Genomic DNA, 15,409 nt, shown 5'->3' on the forward strand with positions numbered 1-15,409 from the left:
ACAGAAAGCAGAACGGTGGTTACCAGGGGCTGGGACAAGGGAGAGGCATGAGCTGTTTAACGAGTAGAGAGTTTCAGTTTTGCAAGACGAAAAAGTTCTGGAGATCTGTCTCACAGTTTTGTGGCTATACACAGCACTACTGAACTGTGCACTTAAAATGGTTCAGGTGCTAAGTTTAATGTTGCATGCCTTTTACCACAAAAAATATATATATAGATATACCTATAGAAAAACAAAACAATTATCTGCTAAGGTAACTGGGAGCAGTGTGCACAATTAGTACTAATAACTTGGAAGATGAGTAGACAATGGAGTAAGGGCTGTAAGAGTGGAGAAAATTTGAAATACTGAAAGAAGAGAGCAGAAGTCAGTGATGCGAGAGTTTTTCTACATAGTAAAAAATATTTCTTTGACAGAGAAGAGATAAGAATGAGTGAAGACTGCAATACACAGAAGAAACCAAGAATGGTGGTGGCAAAAACAGGGTCAGTCTAACCGGAAAACTCAATGGCCTGGGTCAGAAGGCTCTGTCAGTGCTTGTACATTCACAAGGAAAGAACTTTTGGGTGAGAATGTAAATTGGTTAACCTGTGGGTAATAACAAATAGATTCAATGATGCACACCCCCCACTGGGTATCGAGCCCACAACCCGGGCATGTGCCCTGACCGGGAATCAAACCCTGATCTCCCGGATCCTAGGCCGATGCTCAACCACTGACCCATGCCAGCTGGGCTGTGATGGTTAATTTTGTGTGTCAACTTGACTGGGCCATGAAATATTCAGAGAGGTGATTAAACACTATTTTGGGGAGGGTGTTTCTGGAAGAGATTAGCATTTGAATTGATGGACTAAGTAAAGCAGATGGCCCTCCCCAGTGGAGGTGGGCACCATCCAACTCATTGAGGACTGGAGAGAGGTTAGATTCGTCTTCTCTGTCTGACTGCTGAACTGGGATATCGATCTCCTGCCCTCAGTACTCCTAGCTTTCTGGCCTTCAGACTGGAACTGGATTCTACACCATCAACCCTTCAAACTACACCTCCCGCCTTCCTGGGTCTCCCTCTTGTAGATGGCATATCATGGGACTTCTAAGCCTCCATTCTGTGTGAGGCAATACCTTATAATAAACCTTTTTATATGTATATATGTATATGTATATGTCTATGTGTGTGTGTGTATATATATTCCCTATTGGTTCTGCTTCTATGAAGACTCCTGACTAATACAAGATTGTAGCACTCATCTTGCTGGAACCTCTTTCCCTTGCTGACTCTGAGAAAGCAAATGACCATGTGGGAGAAACCCAGGTAGCAAAGAACAGCATACAGCCTATGGGGGCTGAAGGTGGTGGCCTCCTCCCACTGACAACCAGAAAGGAACTGAATCCCTCAGTCTTAGAACCTCAAGGAAAATAATTTTGTCAACAACATGAGTGAGCTTGGGAGTAGATCTTTCCCCAGTCAAGCATCAGATGAAACCACAGCCCCAGCCAACACTTGACTGCAGCCTTGTTAGACTCTAAGCAGAGGGCCCAACCAAGTTGTGCCAGGACCCCTGACCCACAGAAACTGTGGGATAGTAAATATATATTGTTTTAAGTTAGTAATTTTGTGGTGACATTATTACACAGCAATAGATAACTAATACAGAAGTAATAAATGATTAATTTTGTGCCTCTTAACTCTGAAATCCCATGAAGTCAGAATCTGCTACTCCAAGCAGTGCAGGAAATTGGCAAAGAAGTTACAATAGACAAGACAGACAAATAGCAAAGCTTGGCCAAATACTGTAATGAGCTTGCAAGCGAGAGGAGTAAATGATTGAGAGGTTGCTGACAGCCGTAAGAACACGTAACACATATTATGATAAATGTATCAGTGGGGAAAAGAGAAAATACTAATATCCATAATGCTTTAACCATTAAATCAGTCCATATAGTATTCACTTCATTTCTACACCATAAACATTAATTTCTTTAAATGTACTTCTTAATAAGACTATGTATATAAAATTATTTTTGTACTGATACAACTTTCTACTTTGTATCAATAAGGCACCTGCCAACAACCCCAGTCTACAATTTTTCAAAATGAAAACACTTCACTGAATAGAAAAATGAAACACATTCATAGAAACTTTCAGAATGTCACACCTGCTTAGAAAGCTGCTCCTCGCATAGCTTGTAGAGCGTGAAAAACTTCCTGGCCAAAACAATGTTGTCAATGAAGCCACAGCTAGCCAGCTTCACCCTTATGATAATCTGGCGGTCGGGGACCATCATGGCCACGGAGCGGAAGTTAATCTTCAAGTTTTCAGGGAGCTCCTGCCGCCCAGCATAGCCAGGATTCTGTACAACATAAACCCAAGGAGAATGATATGATCATAGGGCAGCAAGCACACATCAGCATGACATTAAAAGACCCATTATGTACACACCACAAATCTGGAATGACAACCAGAGAATTCATTCACCTGTCTCCCTCTCCTTTTCACTGGAGAGATTACCTGGTAAGTTATTAATATGAGCCTTTAACACCAGAGGCTTTCAAACAGGAGTGAAGGTCACAATCCCAATTTCCATTCATAGAAAGTAGGTGACATATGCCCAAGGAGATGTATGAAAACTGTGGTAAGAGGCAGAGATTCAGTAGATGTTCCTTACCATGGTTAGAAAAAGTCCAAATTCAGGGTTCATGGTCACTTTATCTCCATCAGTAAAAATAAAAGATTTTTTACGCTCCTTTTTACATGTCAAAATAATGGAAATTTGCTGGGCTGCAACTGAGAGAACTGGTAGATCGATACGGTTAAATTCATCAAAGCAACCCCAGGATCCAGACTGTGCCAGTCCTTAGAAAGGAAATAAAACAGAAAATTCAATTAGTATGCAGTTTTGGAAAGCCAAGGAAAAGGGCATTACACAGCTGCCAAGACAAGCCAGAGATAAGCTGGTTCAAAAATAAAGTGAAACAAATCGATGGTGGATAGAGTGCCCCCAAAGAGCTCACAGTGTGCACTTTGTAAACACCCAACCTGCAGTGATAAAGAAACATTACAGAAGGCCAGTGACCTTGACATTTGACCCACCCAAGATTCAGATTTTCCAAAAAGTTTTACAAAGTTGAACAATGACCCTAAAATGTAGCCAATTGTTGAAAAATAAATTTTCAGCTATTTTACCTTAACTGAAATTTCTCATCAAATAAAAAAAATGACCCTCACCTTTAAAAATCCGTCCAAGCCCTCGGAAATCCATCTGGTCCGAACAATTGAAAACGACAACATATTTCCCAAGACATCGGCCCATATCTTTGGTAGTTTCTGTTTTGCCCGTTCCTGCAGGTCCAGCGGGGGCTCCTCCCATGCTCATTCCCAGAGCCTGAGCCAACGTGATATAACACCTTGAGGGATAGAGACACCACTAGGACCAGAGCACCAGCATCTAGAACATACTTCTGAAACATCGCAGCGAAATGAAACCCGTGAAAGATTAAAAATCCAAAAATCCAGGCCACTGCCCCTACATAACATTTCCAAAACTGCCTTCTAAAATACACTTATCCTTATGGCTACTAAGGTGTTCAAGTAAAAGGAGGGGTGGGCTATGGTTAAATAAGTTGGAAAACTCTTAAAAAGCTTAAACAGCCTTTCTTATGATGCATATTGAGAGTCTCCATATTGCTGCATATTGCTATGTACTATATGAAAAACAGTACATAGCAATTTCAAAACTAAATCTGCAACCTCTTCACAGAGATCTACCACATCTAAAAAATAGTATTCTAGGAAACAGATTGGAAACCATTAAAGCAGATTAACCTCCTTTTGAATCTGAGAGTTCATAATTTGATGTAGTTGGGGGCCAATGGTCACATGAGGTCTCAAGGACACATCGCTAAATAATCACATCTTCCATCTGCTTCTGGGAGCATATACTAAGGAATAAATCTCTAGGACATGCCCTCCAGAGACCAGCACAGATCTGTCAGAGCATCTTCATGTATATGTTTACACACATGTACGTACTCTCCCCAGGACATACTAAATGTATGTGAACCTCAAGCCATCCCCTCTCTGCTTTCCTTTCCAGTCTCTCTGCTGCTTTAAAAAATGGGATTTGAACATTTATGTGATTTAGTGGCCCTTTTGCACCTCTAATCAAGTTTTCTGCCTAACACAGCTGGTAAATAACAGGCAGAGGGCAGAATTAAGAACTCCAGATGTGCAGGCCAATGTCCTCCCCATCACTTTTTACCTGCACTGACACTCAATTTCTTCCCTGCTAAAGACCATCTTAATTTTCTCTGTAATGACAACAGGTGTGACAGTCCCTCAAGGCCCACCTGATTTGCACCTGTTGACACATGGCAATTAACTCCCTTTCCCACTTCAATGTCCATGGAGGTCATTTAAATTTTGCCTCTATAAGACTGAAGGCAAAGGAAGCAAGGTCTGTTTCAAACACAAACCTAAACCCCATGTGAAGACACACATGTAAGGCTAAGAATACTGAATTGCAAAGACTTTGGTATAAAAGAGCTCATGAGCCCTAAAGAGACATTAAGCAGAAATTCCCTGAGCAATTCCAGGGAATAAAACTGTTGGGGGGTGGGGGCAACGAGGTTGTGGAATCACAGAATCCTTCCCTGACCTGTCTGTGAGTGGAGTTATGACAAGCCTGTCAGTGCAGCCTAAAAATTCATTCTGGTATATGAACGCCACATCTGTGATGTGAATCATCATCTTGTCAGAATCTTCATTAAAATAAAATCGGCACTGTTTCAGCCACTCGAAGTCTGTAGGGCTCTTGATGTGCATGAGACACTGAAATGAAAAAGGTATAGGTCAAAACTGGAGTGAGAACTACTTATTAAATACGTACATGAGCACTCATGTATATCATAATGTGAAGTCAATGGAACTCAAAGACTACCCAACTAGTTCGGAGATGCCAACTACATTGGTATCCAACCCACTCATCTGTTGGTAAGCAAAAAAAAGATACTTTAGAAGATATAGGTATGGGAAAATTCAAGAGAATGCTCTCATTGTGCTCCCCAATTTAAACAGCATGATATATTTTAATACTAAGATACTCGTGTCTTAAATTGCACCCTTAAATGCCTAATACCAGAGTCCTAACCATGAAATACAGACTATGAAAATACAGATTTGCAGAGAGCCAAAATCTCTAAACCTAATGGCAAGTTAGTGCTCAGCAATACTTTTATCTGAATTTTTTAACCAAAATTTTAAGCCACTTTAATCATCTTTCTTTGACAAATAAGAAATCTAAAATTACCCTGAGCCCTTTCTCAGAGAGGCAAAGAGGGTGCTTAAATATTAAGAGATTAGCACACAACAGCTTAAATGTGCTGCCTTTATTTCCATTATATTAGAACCAATCTTTCATAATCTTTTTTACATAATGGGGTGAGACGTGATCCAGAAAATTATTGTGAAAATAAGAGCTTCTTGCCTCTTATCTAATGTCCTATTTTATAGCAGAGGACAAATCTCATTTCTTTTCACATTTCCTATTTCCAATAGCTACTAAACTCGTTCCACCCTGTTCTCTTTTAAAGACAAAACTCTGCATGACACCTAAATGTCACCAACTATATTAGAAAAGCCCACTTGCAGTCAATGACATAAAATGTAGCCAAACTTGTTAAAGATGTGACTTATCAAAAGCCTTAAAGGAAGTACTAAGTGGCTCTACTAGCAATATTACTTATCAACTCTGTAGCAAGAAACTGGTCGTCTTCAACTAACATCTAAAAGGTGCACAAGACAAATGAACACTTTTCAGGATGCTACATGACATTGTAGTATTTAAAATAATCACATAATGAATTTTAAAATAAAGTCTCATTGCCTCAATAACACCTTGGCAGAGACGATTGGAATTTACTGAAATTTTGGCCGAAGACTGAAAAAAAACACCTAACAAACAAGCTCTCAACGTGAAGATGAGTCTTTGCCTTAAGTGAACCTTTTTGTTGAATTCATTCAAGCTAATTCCACTGGGCAAACATAGATAGTGGCTAGTATTTGCCTTCCTGTATATGCCACATCATTTATAAAGCGTTTACCAGGTCATCAAAGATATCCCTCTGGTGCACGTGAACAGTAATCAAAGTCTCATATTTAATTCGTTCCACAGAACTCAGATCCTTGGTTGTGATGTCTATCAATGTATTCAGCAGCTCCAAGAAAGACTGATTGGTTTTCTGCATGATTTTTTTATCAAATTTGGCATTTCTAAGGGCTTCTTCTGAATCCCGCGTCCATATCATTTGAATTCCTAATAAGCCAACCTTATGGAAATAAAAAGGGCTTCATGAGTGCATATGGCATATGAATATATCTAAACAGAAATTACAATGTAGTGAGTAGCTGTGGTTATTATGCAAATATGTCACCCTTGATTAGATCCACTTTGTATGTTTTATCAGAACCTAGGAAAACACTATTCATATTGTTTACCTGACAATTAAACATGTATAGCCTTACTATGTAGCTACAATTTTTTCTTATAATTTTAGTCATTGATTGTTTAAGTCATATTTCTCCCTAGCCAGATTTTAAGTTACTAGAAGGGAAAGCATGTCTTAAACCTGCTTTCCCCAAACTGACACAAGGTTTACATACAGTATATACTTGCAAAATCTTTATTGGTCACAATGACTAAGGAAATGTGTTTTTCTGTATTTTAATGCTGAAATATACGTCTCATTTTTCTGGTAAAGCACACAGTACCTTTTTATGATTTATGTACTAAAGAGGTTCAGTAAAAAAAAACTTTTAAATTAAACAAAATATATCAACTATCTCTACAACACATATAAAATCAAATAATCTGCAGTTGAAATCTTTAAGGTTATCTATATTTAGCAAATACTTATAAAACTCCAGAGTTAAATAGAAGCCAGCTGTGTACTTTACAATAGAAAATGTATGAACTCTAAAATGACTATTCGGTAAAGAAAATACTTTCCAATTTCAACACACTGACCTGAGCAGGGAAGGAAGAAAGAAATTCAATCAGTTGAAAACCTGTTTCTTGAATATTTTCAGCTGCCTGGCGAATCACATGATGTAATGAGGCCTGAGATTCCTCCAAGAGAGAGTTAAGCCAAACTTCCACATTGCCCTCTGCCATCACAGGTTTATCCAATTCAATCGTCTCACCCTCGCGAGAGGAAATTGACAGAATGCGATCATAGATCTATGTTAGAAGCAAAAAAAAATAGCTATATTCACATAGAGTAAAAATTCCTCCGTTGCCCTGGTGTCAAATGTTATCCTTCCAACGGAGCTAAGCTATAGATTATAACAAAAAAGTCAACATATGATATAAAATCAATTTCAAAACAGTAAAAAGAAGCTATCCATGAAAGCTAGAAGGGAATGCTAAATCACCTTTAAATAGTCTATACTTGAAAGGGGAAAACTTGTTTTCTAAAAGAAATATTCAATACAAATGTGATGATCGAAAAAATCTCTAGTTTCCCCAAATGTAATGAAAGTCTCTAAGAGCCTATCATCCGCACCACAAGTTTATCACGTTGACATTAGCAATGACTTGGCCAATGTGATCGATGCAAACACCTTACAAGGTAACTCTAGTTCTGTACAAAACAGTGTGTTCCTTGCAGGAGCTCTTGGTTGCTCACAATGTTTTCTAATTCAAATCCAGCTCCTAATCTGGTCATTTCACTTCAATTTCCATGCAGTATGACACAATAAGAGCATGGCATTTGGCATTCTAAAATACGGGTTCAAATGGTTCTCTGCTAGTCACTGATCAGGCAATGCTGGAGGACACATCTTTGAGACTAAATCTCTGGCCTAAAATTAGCCATTAAAAATAGTGCCTTGCCTACTTCCCTACATACCTCCCTGGCTGTTCATACCAATTTTAAAAAATAATTCAAACTATAAAGTAAGTGTGAATGTGTATTGTTTTTATTTTTTAGTAAGTGGAATATTGTCCCCTTGGTCTCAGATTTAGAACTGAATCCTAAATCTCAGATTTAGAACTGTACTAATGAAGCCAATCAGCCTTAAATTTCAGGGCTTCTGACTTACATAGACCCATTCCAAAGTTCTGAATATAAATTGGTATTTATAATTTTATAAGATTTAGGACCCACAAGACCAGAATCTGCCGCTGGTTGTAGATACCTAATGGCAGAAACATATAAAAATCAATGCTATTTTAAGAAGTAACTGCTATGAACAGAGGCTAAAAATGAGGAAATCTAAATTATCTTCAATGTTCAATGAGCGAGTGAGAAGCCTCCCAAAGCACCATGAAGTTCAAGTGCTACAGCAGGAGGATTTGAATGAAACATCAGGAAGGACTTCCTGGGTAATTCAATCCGCTCTTTCAACCCACATGTCCAGTAGACCCACACAAACATTGATTTAAAACCATTTCCACGTTTTCCCTTCCTCTCCACCACCCCCTTGGTCAAGACTTTGTTGGAGCAGCTCAGCCTGTTCCACCCTGATTTTGCCGTCACTTCCGACACTGGTTTCCACGCTCCCTTCTACTCCACCGCCTGCACTGAGCCAGAGAATCTTCCTGAAACACAAATCAGGTCACTGCCCTACCCTGCATAGAAACGGCCCATGTCTTTTGTCACATTCAGGATGAAGCAGAATGACAGTGCGATGCACTTGGCCTTCTGGAATCTGGTCCATGCCTCCCTCCTCCTTTGCTCATCACTTCCGATTGTGGGTTAAATTGTGTGTCTCCCCCAACCCCAACCCCTCGCAAAAAAACTACATGTTGAAGCCCTAAGCCCCAGTACCTGTGACTCGGACCTTATTTAGAAATAAAGTCTTTACAGATATAGTCACAGGGAGAACATCATGTGAGGACAAAGGCAGAGACTGTGTCTACACGCCAAGGAGCACCAAGGGTCTCTGACAACCACCGGAACTAGGAGAGCGCCATGGAACAGATTCTGCCTCAGAGCCACCAGTAGGAACCCACCCTGCCAACACCTTAGTTCAGAATTCTAGCCTCCAGAACTGTGAGAGTCGGCTTCTGTTGGTTCAATCCGGCAAAGCCTTGGGAAATTAATACAGCCCTCACACACCCACACTCCTGCCCACACCTCCGCCTGCCCTTCCTTCCGGCTGCACCACGCGTCCCGCCTCCGCCTGCCTGGTTATGTCCCACTCACTTCAGAACATCAGTTCAAACACCACTTTCTCCTGCAGGAAGCCTTCTCTCCCACCCCGTACACCCAGGTTAGGGTTCCCTGACAAGCATTTCCATGATCTTTGTGCATAATACTAGCTCGGCAAGGCAAAAATTACCAATAGTTTCACTGTCAAATTTCTCTTGAATGATGTGCTGCATAAAAACAACTTCAGTACTATCTGTGATGTGTTTTTCCTTAGAATTCCAGGACTAACATCATGCCTGGCACATAGCAAGGGGCTTGGACTTAAGTGACTGGCTTTTAACTGCTTACCACGGCATCGCTCTACCGCTGCACTAATTGTATGCTACAGACTCCACCAAAGCGAGGACTCCCAGAGGTCCGTATGCTCCCACTGTCAACTATGACATCTGGAACGTAGTAGTTGCTCAACAAGTGCAGACTGCATGCTGGGAAGAGCAACTGGTTTCTCTGTTTTACTGAATTTCTAAACAGTTAACTTGGCACATAAAACCATGAAAGCTACATACAATACATTCTTAATCATAAACTACTTGTTATTCAAATCTATAGTCTGGATATTAAAAAATCACATAGGTCTGAAGGTACATTGGGCCCAAAAGCTTGTTTTTAGTCATTGGCTGAGAGCTAATAGCCAGGGAAGTAATCCTTTGTAAACACAATATCAGAGAGCTATTTAATAAAGACAACAGAGATCCCAAGATATGGTCATTGCTGGCCAGTAATCAGAATTAGGCGAACCTTGTCATGGAATTTGACACTTTTAATGTTGTCAAACACATTCAGCAGATGGGCTTGGATAGTGTGTGGGTCTGATGCCTGCCCCAGAATCTCCAGGAGGGCCGGGTCCGAGACAAAGAAGAAGCGAGGAAAACAAAGTCGTTTTTTCTCCAAGTACCTAAGTGGGCAGGAAAAGATAAACGTTATAAACACACAAAGCAGGACTCTGAGGAACAAATTAACCTGGATGGGAAAGGGGAGAAATGTTTTGAGACAATCTGATTTTCCCACATCCTGTTCAATGTTTTTGTTTTGTTCTGTTACTGCTTTTGCCAAGCAGCATTCTATATTCTGATGGGAAAACAATTTCTTTTCCGGAATGGCTGGGAGAATTTCTGCATTTTTCACAAGTGTAATGTATGCATTTGACTTAATCTGAAAAATCTTGTGCTCTCTTTGTAGAAAACAGGAAAAATACACACAGGATGTTTTTATTTTATTTGCAATCACAGTGCTGTCAGGTAAAAGGTGTGTCTCATGTGTGGAATTGTATCTTTAAAAATCCAATAAGCCCTGGCCGGTCTGGCTCAGTTGGTTGGAGCATCGTCCTGTACACTGAAAGGTGGTGGGTTCAATTCTGGGGTCAGGGCACATGCCCAGGTTGTGGGTTCAATCCCAGTTGAGGTGCATGCAGGAGGCAACCAATCAATGTTTCACTCTGGCATCAGTGTTTCTCTCTCCCTCTGCCTTCCTCTCTCTAATAAAAACAATAAAAAGCATGTCCTTGGGTGAGGATTTAAAAAAAAGAATCCAATGAATCCCTCACGGAAGCAAAAACAAAATCCAGCTACAAATGAGCTCCGTGAAAGGGCCTTGGTTCACCTCCAGGAGTTATCAAAACCCAGTCAATGTGTCTATCACTGCCCTGCTCTCAACTGCACTTTGGTGTCTATATTTGCTTTATTTTATGGTGATTCCTTATGTTATGGATATTTTTCCTGTTGTTCTCACACCATTACCTTTGTATCTTCATTTTCTAGCACATGTTAATATAATTAATTCAGTTTTAACTGCAGTTGCTTTTTGAAATCTTACCAGAAATACTTTTTAAACTTTGTCTTTTTTTATTTCTATTCTTCCCTTTGTATTAGTTATTTGTCTTATTTTTTATTTGTATTATTATTTCTTTGTATTATTTGCTTGTTTCCTGTGTGAAACTATGGGGGAATTATTTTTATTTCATAGAAGCAGAATTCTCTTCTTAGAGTTTTTACTGAAAGACTGCTTGGATCAGAAGCTGCAGTCAGGGGGCAACCTCGAGGGCCTGTACGGGACACCCGTGACAGTACATAGTCAGCCAACTGCTGGACTCTTTTTTTCCAGTGGGATGTCCAGGGTGAGGGCCAGAGCTAAATTCCTCAACACAAAAGAGAGGGCTTTTTTCAGAGTCTGAAAGAGGCAAAGAAAAGCAGAAGCTATAAAGAGAGGCTGGTGGTGAGTGAGGAACTTGGAAAGTACAACTTTAGACAGGAATCAGTCCTCAGCAAAAGAAAACTGACTTGGCTAATTCTGTCTAATCTCTCTGGTCCCTTCTATCTCTAGGATGGAATGAGAGCCTTCAAAGAGCTTTGAACTTACCCAGTAAGGGATTTCTGGCATATTTCCAACTGGTCCAGCAAGTGTGGTAATAGCTGCCCCAGGGTCTCATCTCCGACACAACACTGAACCACGTTTGGCATTTCATGTGCCCGATTCATGATCTTCACCCAGGACTTATCTATATTGGAAAAGCGCTTGGCTTCCTATGAGAATGAGGTGACAAAGCACACTTGGACACATCTGTGACCTCAAGGAAAGAACATCTCACATACCTCCTGCTACAGCCCGATTTCTGACCGATCTGGATACCGCAGTTGTACATCACTGAAATGTCACACGTGATCCAGGTGAATGCTCCTCAGGCCTTTTGCACCTACCACTCCCTTTCTTAAATAAGAACCCTTTAGCTCACTCCTCGTACCCCATTATGGTAACTAAAAACAGGAAACAGATACGAAAGTAATACTACAATACGAAACAATCTGGAAGGAAAGGTCACCCCCAATTTTTTCCACCAGTCATCTCTAAATGAAGTGAATTTTACATTTTTTAATTTTCCTACACTGAGCATTGAATATCTTCTGTATTTAGAAAATAAAATAATTTTAAAAAGATAACATTAACTTTAGTATAACACTAATATTGCAAAAAAATTTAAAATAGATTTTTTTCAGAAAAAAATGCAAAATGTGCAGGTTATTTTGAGAGAGTAGAAATAATTTTTATTTTTATCATCAAAAGTTTATTTTTCCAATGCGCATGTACCATCAAATATGAGAGCAAGAAACCCCACGTAGTTCCTTCAATGTTGTATGTGCAAATTTCCATTATTAAGTCCAACTTGAGGTTCTCCTCCACCCATCAAAAAGAAAAACAAGACCAAATATGAAAGCAAAATTAAATTAATAAATACGTAAAATTTTAGTGTATGGATACATTCACTGATAGCAAAAAAATAAACTGAAAATGAACCAAAGAGATAGCTAGGACAGCTAAGTAAAGAGAACACTCAACATAATCATGCCTCTGAAACTCAAGTATATTGTTAAAATGTTATGATTTTGCAAACAACTTAAGGTAATTGAGTAAGAATCCTTGAAACTTGGTAAAAAAATGCGGGTTTTTTTTTTAAATACACTCCATATCTACCTAGTGAGATGATTACAATTTGATGAGAAAAACATACTCCACACTTGAGAAGAGGGCCTTTTTGTTTGGGAGCTTGTTTCCTACGGATTTCCACCCCTCAATTTTACAGTTCAGATATAATTGCGTATATTGTAAGGCGTGAGTTATTTTAGACTGTCAGTAGTAGAAGAACAAATTATCCTACCATTGTCAAGATAACTACTCCATAATTCTACTCTGTTCCAAATTCTACCTTCAAATTATCTGAAGAAGCATGTCAACTATGCAAGCATTCATTCTTTGTTTTTTTTAACCCTCCACTTCCTATAAAACCTCACAGCTTTGTGATGCTCTTACTCTGGTTTTCATGCTCCTTCTTTTCCATAATTACTCTCTCTCTCCTCTTTGAAAAACAGTCAATAGCAACCACAAAAATAACTGGGCAAGGGGTGGCTCAACAGAAGTTGAATTGCATTTTTAAAAGAATTATTAGTTATTAGTTCTCTAAATTAAACACCTGATGAAATTATAAAGAAAATTCTAAAACCTTGGGTAGCTGCTTGGCAATATCTCCTCCCACGAAGACGGCTTCTAAGTAAATCCAGAGGTTTTGCACCAGCATCCAGTTCTCGATGATGTCTGTTGAGTTGGAAAGCAGCTGCACCCATTTCTGAATCTGGGCTTTGAATGGCATATTGTACCTAAAATGGGAAATATATTCAGCATTTAGGGATTGTTTCTTTTGATGCTTTAATTTATTGTTGTTGTTTTCAAATTTAAAAGGTTGTTAAAAATCCTAATTTTTACCTACTTCTTTACAACTTTGATTATGTTTCTGGCTTTTAAAATGATGCTACAAAGTGATTAATTCACCACCATTTATTGGACATTGTTAGACTTTTTCCCTTTTGATCCAGAGCACAGAGAGGTGGGAGACGTGTCTCCTAAGGAACAGACCAGGCATGAGATTTGATTCCACTCAGCTGCTATAGTAGCATAATTCTGGTCATTGTTGCTACCACCAAGAGAGTAATATTCTCACTACTGAGCTTCTGTGTCTTTTCCATGGTGTCCCTGGTTTTTCATATAATATGGAGCAATTACAGAGCCATTGGTGGGAGCCAAATAACTAATTCAGTTTTTAAATAGGATAATATTTTGAATCTCTCCTTAGCCTCTGTGTCTCTTTCCAACTTCCCATGCACTCATGTCCAACCCAGTCAGGCGTGTATGTGTGTGAGGGCCTGTGTATGTCCCCATGCATACCCTGACAGCCACATTTCTGCCTCTCCCATGGTTAGTCTACATCCCTTCTTTCCTCTTGAGGCAGAAACTGACAGTGACCTCCCAATGTCTTGTTCTCCTTTCTTTAGATACAGAACCCGATTTCTGGACACATAGCTGCCCAATTAAAATACTGAATTTCCCAGTCTCCTTTGCAGCAATGTGCAGTCCTAAGACTAAGTTCCACATCAACAGTTCTCAACCTTAGCTACACACTGGAATCATCCCATAAACATTAAAAAATCACCAATGCCTGCCTCGGTCCCATCCCCCAGAGACTGACTCAATCAGTCTGGGGCATAGCCCAGAGGGCGGGATTTTTTAAAATTCCCTAGGTGTGTCTAGTGTGTAGCCAAGGCTGAGAACCATGCTTCTAGATAAAAAGTGAGCATCAGTGTTGGACGTACAGGATAGTATGGAGAAGGGCGATACCTGGGAAAGACAAAAAGAGTGAGCCAGACAAAATCTGGGCCCCTGATGACATGGTAGAGCCCCCACTCCAACCTGAACCATCCTGGAGCTTCTTTCACGTAAGAGAAACATAAACTTCAGTCTTGTTTAAGTGATGTTGTGTGTGGTGCTTCTGCTATTTGCAGACAAACTAAATCCTAAATGATTACACTGCCTGTACTGCCTCATTGCTTTTCCTCCCGTTTCTTCCCCCTCTATTGATCCTCCCAGGCCAACAGTACATGGACTTGAAGTCTTCTCAAATATTAGTCATATTAGTGAATAAAATTATAATTTCCACGTTCTTACTTGTAAACACATTATTTTAATATTTGACACATCTTAATGAGTTTTTTATTAAGCTTTTCACTAGAATGATGCTCCACAGCAACAGAGATCCTTGTTTTGTTAACTCCTCCTCTTAGCACCCAAAAGAGCCCGTGGCAGAAAGCAGTTGTTCAATAAATTTATATTGAATACATGTTCCTCACACAACTCTGTGGATTCAATGCCATTGGTAAGCAAAGTCTCCCCATCCCCAACGTAGATAATTTTCACTTAATTTATATGTGTGCCTTTTCTACCTCCCTAGGGTGTGTCATCTTCCATCGGTCCCTCATTCTAGTTGGGAATGAGTAATCACCAAATTCGTTAAATCTCGCCAAATCCTAACTAGTTCAGGCTCCATGTTACCAATGGCCTAAATATCTAAGAACTAATTTTATATTCTATATCATTCATTTCAAACTCAGATGTACCCAGTAAACGAAAAGAATAAGAATTTTTAAGTAGTCACTACTTCCTACATTAAAATTATTGATATACACAGAGAAAAGAGTGGCTTTTTAAAGATAGAATAACAATAAATTCGCATCTCATTGGTATCCACATTCTACACAATTACCATATATTTGAGAAGATCCCAGTGAACAATAATTATTTCAGAAAGAGCAAAGGGAAGCAATGAACCCAGGAAATGCGGGTCCACGAGTCTACAGCTTTACTGTCAGATAGACGTGTTAG

At 39.5% G+C, this 15,409-nt stretch overlaps 1 protein-coding gene across 1 annotated transcript in view; it reads right to left on the reverse strand.

Annotated features, from left to right (window-relative positions):
* DNAH5 (dynein axonemal heavy chain 5) overlaps positions 1–15,409 on the reverse strand; it is a 165,414-nt gene that overhangs the window by 87,857 nt on the left and 62,148 nt on the right. The window contains exons 30-38 of the mRNA XM_081133505.1: positions 13,200–13,353; positions 11,564–11,727; positions 9,947–10,103; positions 7,021–7,233; positions 6,098–6,322; positions 4,654–4,826; positions 3,225–3,403; positions 2,665–2,852; positions 2,155–2,349 (exon numbers count right to left, since the gene is read on the reverse strand). Of these exons, the coding sequence (XP_080989631.1) occupies positions 2,155–2,349; positions 2,665–2,852; positions 3,225–3,403; positions 4,654–4,826; positions 6,098–6,322; positions 7,021–7,233; positions 9,947–10,103; positions 11,564–11,727; positions 13,200–13,353 (1,648 nt within the window). The remainder of the gene's footprint in view (positions 1–2,154; positions 2,350–2,664; positions 2,853–3,224; positions 3,404–4,653; positions 4,827–6,097; positions 6,323–7,020; positions 7,234–9,946; positions 10,104–11,563; positions 11,728–13,199; positions 13,354–15,409) is intronic.

This window comes from Miniopterus schreibersii (assembly GCF_964146895.1).
Source record: "Miniopterus schreibersii genome assembly, chromosome: 3".
Taxonomy (NCBI): Eukaryota; Metazoa; Chordata; class Mammalia; order Chiroptera; family Miniopteridae; genus Miniopterus; species Miniopterus schreibersii.